We start from the raw sequence: 13467 nt of genomic DNA on the forward strand, positions 1-13467 counted from the left end.
ATGAAAACATTTACAAGTAAATACATGTCAGATCACTTGTTCATATTCCAGTGCCCTAAATTTTGTTGAAATGAAAGCAAGCATTGTTTGAAAATGCCTTTTTCCTGTGTCATATTGATTTTAAATTGTCATGATGGCTTATACAAGACCAATGAGTCTGAACATTCTCTTAGAACCCCCCAGTGCGCGTTAGTTGTGCTTTATAATGTATTGTTGATGTGGAAAGACTGTGAGAAACATAAACAGTCTGAACTGCTGGTCGTCCAGCGCGTCGCGGGGGCACGAGACTGCCGCCGCAGCTCGTGCGCTCACTCACACACACAACCGAGCTCTTGCGCGTAGCCGGTCGGTCTGTCGGTCGCTGTACGCTATCCACGCGGTGGCGAGAAGAAACGGCAGGTGTCAGACTCGGTTCTGTTAATGCCTTTTACACAGCTTCTACCTTAAGAACAGCAAATCGATCCGCTTGGATGATATAGGGAGACAAGTCTCGCGCGCTGCCACAATTGCTTCATTTGCAAGAGGGATTTGTATTGCCATTTTATAATTTTTTTAGTGGTGAGTATCTTATATAATTTATATTCATCTGGGACGATTATAATTGGGTTAACGCATGCTATGCATCACAAACGGATGGTATGCTCACGTCGATGCTTTTACTCTTTGATGAACATTTAAAGCTTCCACTTTAAGTTGCATGTGTTTGTAATGCCGGCAGTTATTTTCTCTGTAGTATGCATTAAAATGCAACGTGTTCTTATGTTAAATATATGGCCTGGGTGGTTTTAAATGCTAGAGAGAGAGAGAGAGAGAGAGAGACCCCTTCTTTTTTATATGGAGGACGAGTTGATCTTGAAAAGCTTCTGGGGTCTATTTTGGAAGGAAGAAAGCACCAGCCGAAGCCTTTTGAGAGAGCGCAGTGTCTCCCAGCCATCCTGTTGTCATGGTTACTGCACTGGGAGACTGGGGATAACATGGCTGCGATTCAGTCTCTCTCTCTCTCTCTCTCTCTCTCTGTGTGTGTATGTGTGTGTGTTTTACTCCACGGTGCCTTAAACACAAGGAACCACTGTATGTGTTAGACACAGGCTGTATTTAAGGCAAAACGTGAGCTGATGCTTCAAACAGATGCAGAGTATCTTACATTAATACCAGCCTTATGCATAGTCTATGGTTGCAAATGATGATGCATCTTAAATGCATGCAGTTTTATGTCTGACGATGCAATGCAGTGCAATAGCATTGCTTACTGATCTACTGTTAGCCAACTATCATAGTGAAACAGTGGGAATACAGGCGTTAGACAACCAGACATCCCAGTGCCAGACGAGACACAAGACGCCCTAAATGACTACTTGTCCTTTTCTCTACCTGTTAAAAAGGTGTGTGCGTGTAAGCCTGAAACTGGATGCCTTTATTGAGATTCATATCCCTCTGATGATTTAAGTGTAGACGTTGTAATTGATACGGTGACGTGATACAATAGGACGTCTGACCTTGACAGCAGTGGAGGTGACAGAACGAGGTGATTTAAATCACATTTACACACGGCTCAGTTGCTCACACTCGTTTACTCGGTGGTGGTCTCCTTCACAGTACCCCTGACATGTCAGGAAAAAAACCCAGTCTACACTTACTCAGTAATCTTGAAGCTTCTATCTTGATGTCCCGTAACCCGTTACGCACAAAAGGCAGCATTACGCAGCCGACTATATGTGGGTAAGGTAGACAGCATCGATATATTTAGCGCACTGCAGCTCCCGAGAGAGTTAAATTCGTGCTGATCGTTTGTAATGGTCAATCTTTGTGTGTGCGCGCCTGTTTGTCTGCGCGCGCACGATTGCGTGTGCGGCGGTGTCATGTCGCGTCTGAAGAGGGTTAGTGGGTCACGTGCGGTATCCGAACTGCATAGAGATGGAGAAGCGGTTGAAGTGTTTGTTTGTGATATAATGGCTCTCTTTTGTGTTCACAGTCCCAGACAAATAGATTGGCTAAATACACTGAACAAAATTGTAAATGCAACACTTTTGTTTTTGCCCCCATTTTTCATGAGCGGAACTCAAGGATATAAGACTTTTTCTATGTACACAAAAGGACTATTTCTCTCAAATATTGTTCACAAATCTGTCTAAATCTGTGTTAGTGAGCACTTCTCCTTTGCCGAGATAATCCATCCACCTCACAGGTGTGGCAAATCATTATGCTGATTAGACAGCATGATAATGGCACAGGTGTGCCTTAGGCTGGCCACAATAAAAGGCCACTCGAAAATGTGCAGTTTTATCACACAACACAATGCCACAGATGTTGCAAGTTTTGAGTGAGCGTGCAATTGACATGCTGACTGCAGGAATGTCCACCAGAGCTGTTGCCTGTGAATTGAATGTTCATTTCTCTACCATAACCCATCTCCAAAGGCGTTTCAGAGAATTTGAATTACATCCAACCGGCCTCAAAACCGCAGACCACGTGTAACCACACCAGCCCAGGACCTCCACATCCAGCATCTTCACCTCCAAGATCGTCTGAGACAGCTGTTGCAACAATCGGTTTAAATAACCAAAGAATTTCTGCACAAACAGTCAGAAACCGTCTCAGGGAAGCTCATCTGCATGCTCATGTGGGTGAGCGGTTTGCTGATGTCAACATTGTGGATCGAGGTTATGCTAGGGCTGCTCGATTATGGCAAAAATCATAATCACAGTTGGCATTGTAATCACGATTATTTAACACGATTATGGGGGGCCATATGACCAAAATTTCGGACCCCCCAATACAGTAAAACTGCACATTTTCGAGTGGCCTTTTACTGTGGCCAGCCTAAGGTACACCTATGAAATAATCATCCTGTCTAATGAGCATCTTGATATGCCACACCTGTGAGGTGGATGAATTATCTCGGCAAAGGAGAAGTGCTCACTAACACAGATTTAGACAGATTTGTGAACCATATTTGAGAGAAATATGCCATTTGTGTACATAGAAAACGTCTTAAATCTTTAAATTCAGCTCATGAAAAATGGGGGCAAAAACAAGTGTTGCTTTCATTATTTTGTTCAGTGTAGGTTAGACTAAGTAGAGACTTTGTTTAATTTAACCCTCATAATTGTGAGAATGCCTCATATTGTTGAACTAGACTTTTTTATTTTTACTTGTTTTTTTATCATTTAAGACACTTTTAAATTAAAAGTTTTTGAAGTTAAATTTTAAGCTGTGTTCTGTATTGTGACATACTATAACTTTATTATTAAAAAATAATAAAGTATTAGTAAAATTTGTATATTAAATATTTATTTAAAAATATATATAAATATCTTAAGTATTAATTAATATAAATACAACTTTATAACATACAATTCTAATAAATATAATTCTATATAATTATAAATAAGGGGTGTGACCTGACACTTATACCACAAGACGAGATGAGACACGAGACTGGGTTCACGAGAACGAGATAAGATTTTTAGACTTTTTTAAAGAAATCCTCAATGATGAAATATATAGGGAAAAATATTATTTTATTCAACTGAAAAACACAAAATGCAAAAAAAATGTAGGTGCATTATGAAATCATCTTTTACTTTATGAAATGAAATATCTATTTTAATAAATTTTATGCAGTAATAAACATAAACACTGCAGGTTTTGCCACAAACTCAACTGACAGACAAGTAATTCAAGATTATAATTTCACAAAAATTATAAATAGTATGATTAAAAAATAAATAAATAAACGACGCAAATATCCCTTTAAAGCGGAAGTGAAACAGTCAGTCAAGTTTATTATTTAGTAAACTGATTTCCACTTTATATATATATATATATATATATAAATATGAATTAACACGATAAATGTATCCATTTAAATGAATAATGCAGTGGTTCCCAAACTTTTTAATTGTTAAATTAAATTGTATTAATTAAAAAGCATGTCTTATTAATTAAAATCACGAAACGTATACATTTTCACATCAATTTATTAAAAATGTAACAAAAATTACATGATTGGGCCCTATGAATTTTTTTATATATTTTTTCTCACTATATTATTTAGATTTTTATTGTTACCAAATTCTGTGTTTTAGCATGTCTAATTATTTGAATTTGTCTTATACAAAGCAACCTCTTGTTAAATGTATCTATATATATTGATATTTTAAACTATCTTGATGTGGGAATTGGTTGAATTGGTTAAATATTGAAAATGTGACTTGTCTTATTTAAAGTTACTTGTTGTAATTGCTCTTTGTCAGGTGATACCTGTGCAGATGAACACTTGTGCTTCTAGGTCATGTGACCACATGCAGATATATAGCATGCAGTCTATAGACTTATATTTTGAATTTGCCCTGAAGAAGTCCATAGAGGCCGAAACATGTTGGCATGTTTTTAATGGATAGCCAAGTTTAAATAAAGACTTTTTAACTTATATTATATATATATGAGTGCCTCAGAACTACTGTTTATTTTGGAAATATCTTGGATCTCCTATAAGAGCACCAGAGGAATACATCTTTCAATACCCAAGTAGCACTTCTAGTAATTCATTTGTATAAACAACTTAATTGATTAATATTATTTTTAGTAGCCATATGAATTTTTTTCCCTTAGAAATTATGTGTTGTGTATTTACATTTTTCTTGTTATCAAATGAAGGCATAAAACATTAATTTAATTTATCATTTATCTTTTAATTATTGAAAATTAAGCACACTTTATTTTTCTGGCAAACAAAGGGAATTTACTATTTAAATTAAATTTTAGTAGTAGTAGTAGTAGTAGTAGTAGTAGTAGTAGTAGTAGTAGTAGGCTAAGTACATTCTACTGAAAAATAGTACCAGACTTTTATTTTGACAGGTTGCTGTGAATACCTTTACAGTGTACGTAATATGATGCTAGTTTTTATACTCAAATCAAATATTAAAATGCTCATGAAGTGACTCTCAGAGCAGTTAAAGGAGATTATTTATGTGTTTCCGTCCTCATTTAGTGAAATGACAGACGCTAAAATCACCACGAGCATAAGGCGCACTTCTGTGTAGAAAATGAAACCGCACGTCTGCGCCATTCATTATCAGAAACACGGAGAACATGCAGGATTCATTTAAATTGACTTTTGCAGCTTTATATTTGCAGATACATATCGTGATTTTATTTAAGTGTAACGACCCTGTTTTAATTGATTAATTAATTCAAAGTTTGACAAATTTCATCACATTCTGCGTTAAACTGGGAATTCTGTTTTTATGACTGGATGGAGAAGACTCCACTGAGTAATTTTCCTGCTTATCATGCATCCACTTGCCTTATGCAGACATAAAATATCTTACATACCACTGCTGGTGAAAGACCTAGTGTAATGAAAATATATTTTAAAGGTCTGGGCGAGGATATTGTCACCAGTCAGATGTCGGATCTCCACTAGACCACGAGATCTTGTCATACCCCATTATATATATATATATTGAGAACTGATTGCAGGACCTAAGATAAAGGCCTTAACTTTTCATTGTATTTATGAATATATGTGTTTCACATTTAAGACAAAAACTGCTAATTATGCAGCAGATTTTGTGAAAGGCTGCGAGTTTGTGATGCTTTTTATTGCATTCCTCCAAAATGTTTCTCATATGGTAACGTGAATTACACCATTGGCAGTCATTTTTAAAGGTCAGAACAGGTAGAAAGAGCTGTCTATGGCAATAACTGCATATTTTATTTTTATTTTTTTGTGATTGCAGCACTCTGTTCTCCTCTCTGCCTCTTTGCACATTTTCTCAGGCCCCTGCTGTGGTCAACCCATGATCCCTGAGGAAATATAGTAATCCAATCAATAAAGATGTGAGATTAAGCAGAAGCTGTTGGAAGATACTTGCAGAAAACCCAACACATATAAATGAGCAAATTTTCCCTCAAAATATCACAGGGCAGACAAAAGGTGGAGGCAGATCTCTCTGAAAGCATGTTGAAGGGTTTTTTTAGGTGGCAGTGATTGAGTAGAGGATTGATGATTTGAAGATAAGGCCTTTCTTTGAGTTTATCAGTGACTGTGTGTGTATTTGTTAAGAGGCCAGTAGCCATATGAGTGCCAGTGTGTGTGGTGTTAAGAGTGTTAAGAGTGAAGGTGACGGACAGGTCCAGGGAAAGTAATTAAACAGAATCGATCGCCCTGAAGACCCTACTGTCTCTCAGTCAATCAGTCAAGTGAACACACACAAACACATCTAAATGAGACACAGAAGACTCTAACACTGATGACCAAACCTCTAACTCTAAAGGAAGTCTGTGTTTTTAGAATAAAATAAATGATTTACTTTATGAATCGTTTTGTTTTGAACTTGAGGACATCCGAGATTGTTAGATATAGTGAACTTGTTCCCATACTATTATGTGGGCTTCACAATATAGATGATTTTAGTATGACACAAGATCATTTAATTGAAATAGTAATAATGCTAGTGATTAGAAACATTACTCGGAGCTGACAAATTACAAATTAAAAAAAAAAATTAAATCATCCTAATTTCTCAGAAAAGATATCCTTATTTTTTCCCTGTTTTTAGTACCAATACAGGCAAATCTTGACATATCTTGCGTCACACTCATACACCCTCAGTGACTGATCTGTAATGTTGTTGGGCGTGTGCTGCTGCTGTAGGAATTATGGGTATCTGGCAGTTACAGAACGCAGAGGCTCTGAGGAATAGCCAACATGACAACAGGCATCACTGCTTCACAGCAGCTGGGCCTGATCATGTGTTTCTGTGTGATGGAATCATGCATGTGAGTCTTGATGTGCTTTCCATGTGAAAAGATCATCTGCAGCTGGGATGGACCTTGGGTACTGAGCACCCATGCAGAATGTCAAACATTAACCAGGTGTGTTTGAATGAGGAGCTGAGGTCAAAGGTAACTTTCTGAGAGTGTCTTTTGCTAAATGTCACATCGAAATGTTCTGAATGGTGCGAGACTGTGTGTTTTTAAAATTCCCATGTCGCAAGTACCGAGGTAAAGGTTACGATAATGTAGGAAACTGCACACAATTCACTCACTGTTGACCTGATTCGATCTAATTATGTGTAACTGGTACGATTAAGATGAATTGGTGTCTATTCTGTCAGACAGCACTGAATATAGACATGACGAGATTTGATTTGTTGCCTAATGTAATGGCAGTTTGGGCCATAGAGCTTTAATGTAATGGAAACTTGTGTTTTACTGCGGTTTGATTTAATCAAATGTCCGGCATTAGAAAGCTTAAAACAACACCATCTGAGTCAGAGCTGCGTAAGAAAGTGGTTGAGCTTCACATTTAACTCAGAGGATGCTGGACTGTTTCTCTGCCAAAGAAAGGGATTTTCTTTATATGTATGCTGTTTATATTCCAGCCTGTGTTTGTGTGTCTGTCCAGTTGGTTTCATCTGGTAAAAGAGTGTTAAACATGTCATGATGTACCAAGTAGCATCTGTCCTGTTCACTGGGTTTAGTGAAGAGCCCAAGAGAAAAAGCACTGAATATGATTTTAAAAGACACACTTCAATGTACTTCTCAGTTAATATGCAGCGACAACTGTACTCTATATATATATCATTCAAAAGATCGAACTTGACATTAAAAATGTTTATAAAATTATAAAAGATTTTAAATAAATGCTGTTCTTCTAAACGTTCTTTTTATCAGAGAATCCTGAAAAAGATTTATCTCGGTTTCCACAAAAAATATTCAGCGCAGCTGTTCTCATGTTAATAAGAAATGTTTCTTGAGCACCAAATTAGCATGTCAGCATGATTTCTGAAGGATCATAAGACACTGAAGATTGGAGTAATGATGCTGGAAATCATTTTACTGTATTTTTTTAGATCTTTTAGTATTTATTAATTTTTTTTAAATAAATGCAGCCTTGGTCAGCGTAAGAGACGTGTTTTAAAAGTTTTGGGCGGAGCTACTTATTGGATCGACCAATCCAGAACACTCTAGGGGAGGTAGTATTCTGGAAAGCTGTGTGAATTGTTTTGTCATTATTTTGCATTTCTTTTTGGTGATGCTAGTAGCAGATTTCAGCTTCAAAGTCAATGTGAAAATGAAATAGACCCGTTTTTTTTTTCTAACAACACATTCCTGATCTTATTATGCCAGATTCCTTAAGGCACATTATTCTTAATGAAGAATGTCCACAAAATGTCCATTTATTTGTAATCTTTCCTCAAAATGTAATAACTTTCTCCACTTTTTTTTAACTTTTCATTTTTGCATCCGTCACGTGACAAATGAGTGAAAGATATGGATCAGAAAACGCAGCAGGGACTCGGGACTTCATCATAATTGGTCTTTGGATGCATTACAGTGATACCTAACTGGAGTATTTCTGGGAATTTGGCTATTGCTGAGTAAAGACTAGTCTATTTTGTTGAATGAGATTCAAATATCCAAGCGATTTAAAGGATCAGTCTTTCCATCGCTATGCAGTCTATTGATTAATGTTCGGCAGATGCTATTCTTTTCACAATGCAGTTAACATCTAATGGATAAAGTGAAGTCTTGTCCATTTGTATTGACTGAATATCCTGTTGCACTTGGAAATATGTAACAATACAGAAGTAAAATGGGTTGGTGAATACTGCTGTAATGTGCCACTGAACATCTGTCCTGTCCAGTGATACTGTCTGAGTTTAGGAAAGATTAACCAGAGCAGATGTTAGAAATCAGAGCAGCATTTAAAATTAGACTCAGATTGACCCTTAAATTCACCCTCCGCGGATGGTTCTGGTCTGTGTGTTGTATTGCCTCTAGCTTGTAAAACATCAGTGGTGCATCAGGTTTGCTGAGTCAAAGATAATGCATTCTATCCGGCCTGTACTTCTGCAGGGCTGATAAAACACAAAGATTATGGCAGATAATGGAGTCTGAATTGCTGTTTAAACTTTAAGATCCTGGCACCTGACTACTTCAGTCTTCGGAATGCTTAACGTCATCTATAATGTGCAGTGAGCTGTGGTCTTACACGCAGGCCTGACACATTTACACCTCTTGTCTGATTTGATGGACTGCAGTATTCAGCAAATGGGAAAGTAACATCCCAAATGAAATCTCTAGATGGTTTCTGTTGTTTCTCTTAGACAGTACTGGGATTAAATGAAGAGCAAAAGTGGAAGAAGTCTCTTGCAAATCAAATGCGTCTCCTGAGCTAAAGACCCCTGTAATCACACACGAGTCTATTCTACACTCTTAAAAATAAAGGTTATTTATTGGCAACTATGGTTCTATGAAGAACCTTTATCATCCATGGAACCTTTCCATTCCACAAAACCCCAAAATGATTCTTCTTTGGAATCACTGCAAAAGCCCCCTTTTAGAACCTTTGTTTTTAAGAGCATGTCAAAAGAAGTATATCTCTAAGATTTCAATAGATTATGAATAGACAGTTTTTTTCAGTAGGTCACTGTCCTTTATTATTCAGGGCTCACCTTTATCCAAAATCTCATTGCTGTGTCTCACATTCTTTCTTAATAGGTGTGAACTCTACCCCCCTCCCTTGTTCCTGACCTTGTGACCCCAGGCTGCCAGGACACCGTGACTGAGGAGGCCACCATGAGTCAGGAGGGGCAGCATGACCCCCTACACACAGACACACCACCTCCAGATACACCCCCAGCCCCTGGAGAGGAGGAGGCTGACGGCTCAATGGCGAGAGAGCTGGAGCCCTGCAATGGGACAAAGACAGAGGAGGAACAGCAAGGTGAAGCAGAAGATGGAGATACAGAGAATAACAGAAACACACAGTCCAGTGCAGAGGAGAAGGTGACATTAGAAGAGGAAGGTAGAAACAGTGAGATTGAGAGCAGCTGCTTAGATCCTGTAACAGAAAATGGTAATAGGGACATCAGTGAAGGTGAAGACACACAGTCGCTGCTGCCTCAAAGCCCAGAAAACGACTCAACCAAGTCCCTGTGTGCTCTAAGGTTAGTAAAATAAGATATACATTTACATTTCAAAAGTTTTATTTCTGTCAGACTGAAGCAATAATTCTTCTTTTAATCTTTTTTTTTTTTGGACATTTTCCAAAATACACTTTTATTCAGCCAGAATGCATTAAATTGATCGAAATAAATGTCACATAAATGCTGTTATTTTAAACTTTCTATTCATCAAAGAATCCTGAAAATTTTTATGAAATGTATTAAAAAATTAAGTCTGAAGTAATGAAGATTTCAGTTAAAATTCAGCTTTGCCATCAGAGGGATAAATTTAAATTTAAAATATATAAAATAGTTATTTTAATATTTCACTATATAATTGTTTGTTACTGTATTTTTTATCAAATAAATTCAGCCGTAGTGAGAATAGCAGACTTCTTTCAAAAACATAAAAAAATCCTACTGTGACCCCAAACCTTTGAATGGTAATGTACTTAACCCCTCAAATATTCACCTATATATATCAAATATACTTGAATAGACTGATGAAGACTGTAGCTCAACTGTAACCGCACTGGTAGACATACTTAATAATAATACGCATAAGCCCCTGAATCAGCATTTATAGTAAAAAATAAGTTTTGTGCTCTTCAGAATGGAATTGAAAATCCTGAACTTAAACTGAATTTAAATTGAGGAAGCAAACAGGAAGCAGAATTGCAGTTTGAATGTAAGAAAGTGAAATTAAAACGTATTTAAAATCAAAGAAATGTACATTAATCCAGTATTTAAATATTTATTTTTATTTCTATTAATTCAACTCTAATTTCAGTTTGACTTCTGTGCCCAATTTGATTCAAAATCCGACCCTTGAAAGAAAGCCAGTTGTGAATTTTTCACTGGTCAAAAGCGCATAACAAATAAAATTGGCTTCCAAAACACACATCCTAATGATCTTGCAAGAAAGGATCAAGCTGTAGTCTGAACAGACCCAAAAAGGTAAATAAACCCTCTTGAAAGATAAGGCTTCCATATTTTTACAGTGAAATGAATTTCACAATTCCTGGCTTGTCATGTCTTACGAAATATTTTGAATACAAAACATGTATATTACAGATTTTAACTGTGCAATTTTCAGTGTCAGGCTTCACAATAGTGTGGCAGCATGTTACAATGAGGGTGGGGAGATATTTTGAGCACCATACATGGCAGGGGAGCTGTCCTGAATGATGCTTCTCTCTGCTGGGACTCCTCCGCTGCAGTAGCGATGACAGCAGCCCAACTAAAGATAGGAACACATGCATTGCATGCCAGCCAGGCTAAGAGCCTTTGTGTAGTCAAAAGCAAGACCTCTTTAGCCAGGTGTTTCTGTGTGATGTGATTTTTACCAGATACATTTGGGAATACATTACCTGGCATCTTTGTTACCGCAGGTTTGAGAACGGGACCGAAGATGACAGCGAAGGGCAGGAGGATGAGCAGGGGGTCCTGGAGGAGCCTTCAGCACAGGGGAACCTAGACGCCTTAAGCTCCACGTTTGAGCTCTCCGTAGAAGAAGCAGATGCTGAGATAGAGGACGAGGACGGCGGAGAGGAAAGGGAGCCCCGAAATCAGGACAGTTTCAGCTCTACATTTGAGAGCATTGTGGAGCAGGTCGCCAAGACAACGGCTGTGGAGGAGGAAGAGGACGACGGAGAGGAAGAGTACGACAGGACGAAAGAGACCCAGGACGGCTTCAGCTCCACGTTTGAACGCATCGTCGAGTCAGAGCTTCTAAGAGGCGGGACTTGCTACAGCAGTTTGGATTCACTGGATGTGTTATCGCTCACTGATGAGACAGACAGCTGCGTCAGCTTTGAGGCACCCCTCACCCCTCTCATCCAGCAGAGGGCCCTAGTAGGCCCTGAACCTCCAGAACTGGAGCTGGAGACCGTGCAGGAAGGGGCTGAGAGTGAGGCTGAGCTTGGGACGGAGATGGCAAGGGATGAAGCAAGCTCTGCAAGTCCACTACGGACCACTATTCCAGGAAGCAGGTCGGAAAATGTCTTGAGCCAGCCGGCACAATGGAGCATCCCTAATGGATTCCACATTGAGCTGCCTGGGAATGGAGAGAATGGAGGAACGATGCCAAACTCTATCAGGTAAGGATGCAACTAAATCTCTTTTTCTATCTGCCCAGTAGATGGCATGCAGCACTAGTTAAAAACATGGTCTTTAACTAGTGAGCAACAAGTCTCATGCTTCATGATTTCATCCCAGCATAGACAATGGTTCCTCTGGATTAGAGTCAAGATTCAATCCACAGTCAATGACTGTTTGCCAATTGTTACTCTGAACAGAAATGTATAGAAATGATCAACCTAGGCTCAATTCAAAAACATTATTACAAAAATGTACAAACACATACAATTCCAAATGAAATAGTGATATGAAACAATAGTAGCAGTAAAATACCAACAACTTGCATTCCTTTTTGCACAAATCATGATTACTGGGCAGATTATTGATTAATAAAGAGTTTCTTGCACAATACTACAGTGTATGTTATGATCACAAAACACTTTTACCATAGTGCATGATTTGTAAATGAATTCATCATGACATTTTCATCACATAACTATCTCTAAATGTGTGGCTTTTCGGAAGTAGTGAACTTGCTTGGTAGCGCACCTGGTACAGCGCTGCACTTGTGATGCAGAGCACCCGGGTACAAGTCCCGTGAAACACAAGTCACTTGTAGAAGTAAGCAGATGTGTTTTATCTCGCATATGCTTTCACATTTTAAAGCCACTCACCGGGAGTTTAATTTACGAATTTCCATGATACATTCAACAGCAAACATTGTCAGAATTCATCTGTTCTGGATAAAACTGCAAGTGCTTTTAGTGCAACTCACTGGACATTTCACTTTGAAAGTGTCGCAAAACATGCAAGAAGCATCGTAATATTAATATTTTTGCAGAAATGTTTCCACAGGCACATTTTCCAGTGAGCCTGGGTTGGAAATGAGACCATTTAGGAGGGTAGCCTATCGTGTCCATTTTAAAGAGAGTAATACACTGTGATCTAGCCAACTGGAAACTTCTTTATATTGCACAGATCTGTGCCAGTATCTAAGATTAAAGATTTCCACCTCTGGGAGCCAATGAAGGATAGATCTAATATTGCTGCCGTCTCTCTCTCCCTCTCTCTGCGTCCAACTGGACTGGACGCAGCAAGCAGATGTTGTCGTTTTTTTTCTCCCCAGTTTTAAATGACTAGCAGCTTCCTGTCCCGCAGTCTGCCTGAATGAGGCATTGTTTTTAGGGAGTGACATCATCGCCTTTGGCTTCCCTCTTTCACGACGAGAGCCTTGCTCTAGTTTTCAGGCACACTGTGCTTTATCCAACTGCCACTTGTCTATACGTCCATTAGTGTCCTTCTGTATCTATGCAGTTAGTTTTCATTCACTGACAGAGTCAATGCTACATTTTGTTGCATCCAGTTGATCTCCATATTGCACACTATTCATTAAAACTCCCCTCTTTCAGCAGTAGTGGCTAACTTTATT

General features: G+C 38.3%; 1 protein-coding gene across 1 annotated transcript in view; it reads left to right on the forward strand.

Moving 5' to 3' along the window:
- The first annotated feature begins 319 nt into the window (after positions 1 to 319).
- Positions 320 to 13467, forward strand: part of LOC132113897 (PH and SEC7 domain-containing protein 2-like) — a 40369-nt gene continuing 27221 nt past the window's right edge. The window contains exons 1-3 of the mRNA XM_059521945.1: positions 320 to 558; positions 9514 to 9962; positions 11351 to 12058. Coding sequence (XP_059377928.1) covers positions 9592 to 9962; positions 11351 to 12058 — 1079 coding nt within the window. The 5' untranslated portion in view covers positions 320 to 558; positions 9514 to 9591. The remainder of the gene's footprint in view (positions 559 to 9513; positions 9963 to 11350; positions 12059 to 13467) is intronic.

The sequence above is a fragment of the Carassius carassius genome, chromosome 33, assembly GCF_963082965.1.
Source record: "Carassius carassius chromosome 33, fCarCar2.1, whole genome shotgun sequence".
Taxonomy (NCBI): Eukaryota; Metazoa; Chordata; class Actinopteri; order Cypriniformes; family Cyprinidae; genus Carassius; species Carassius carassius.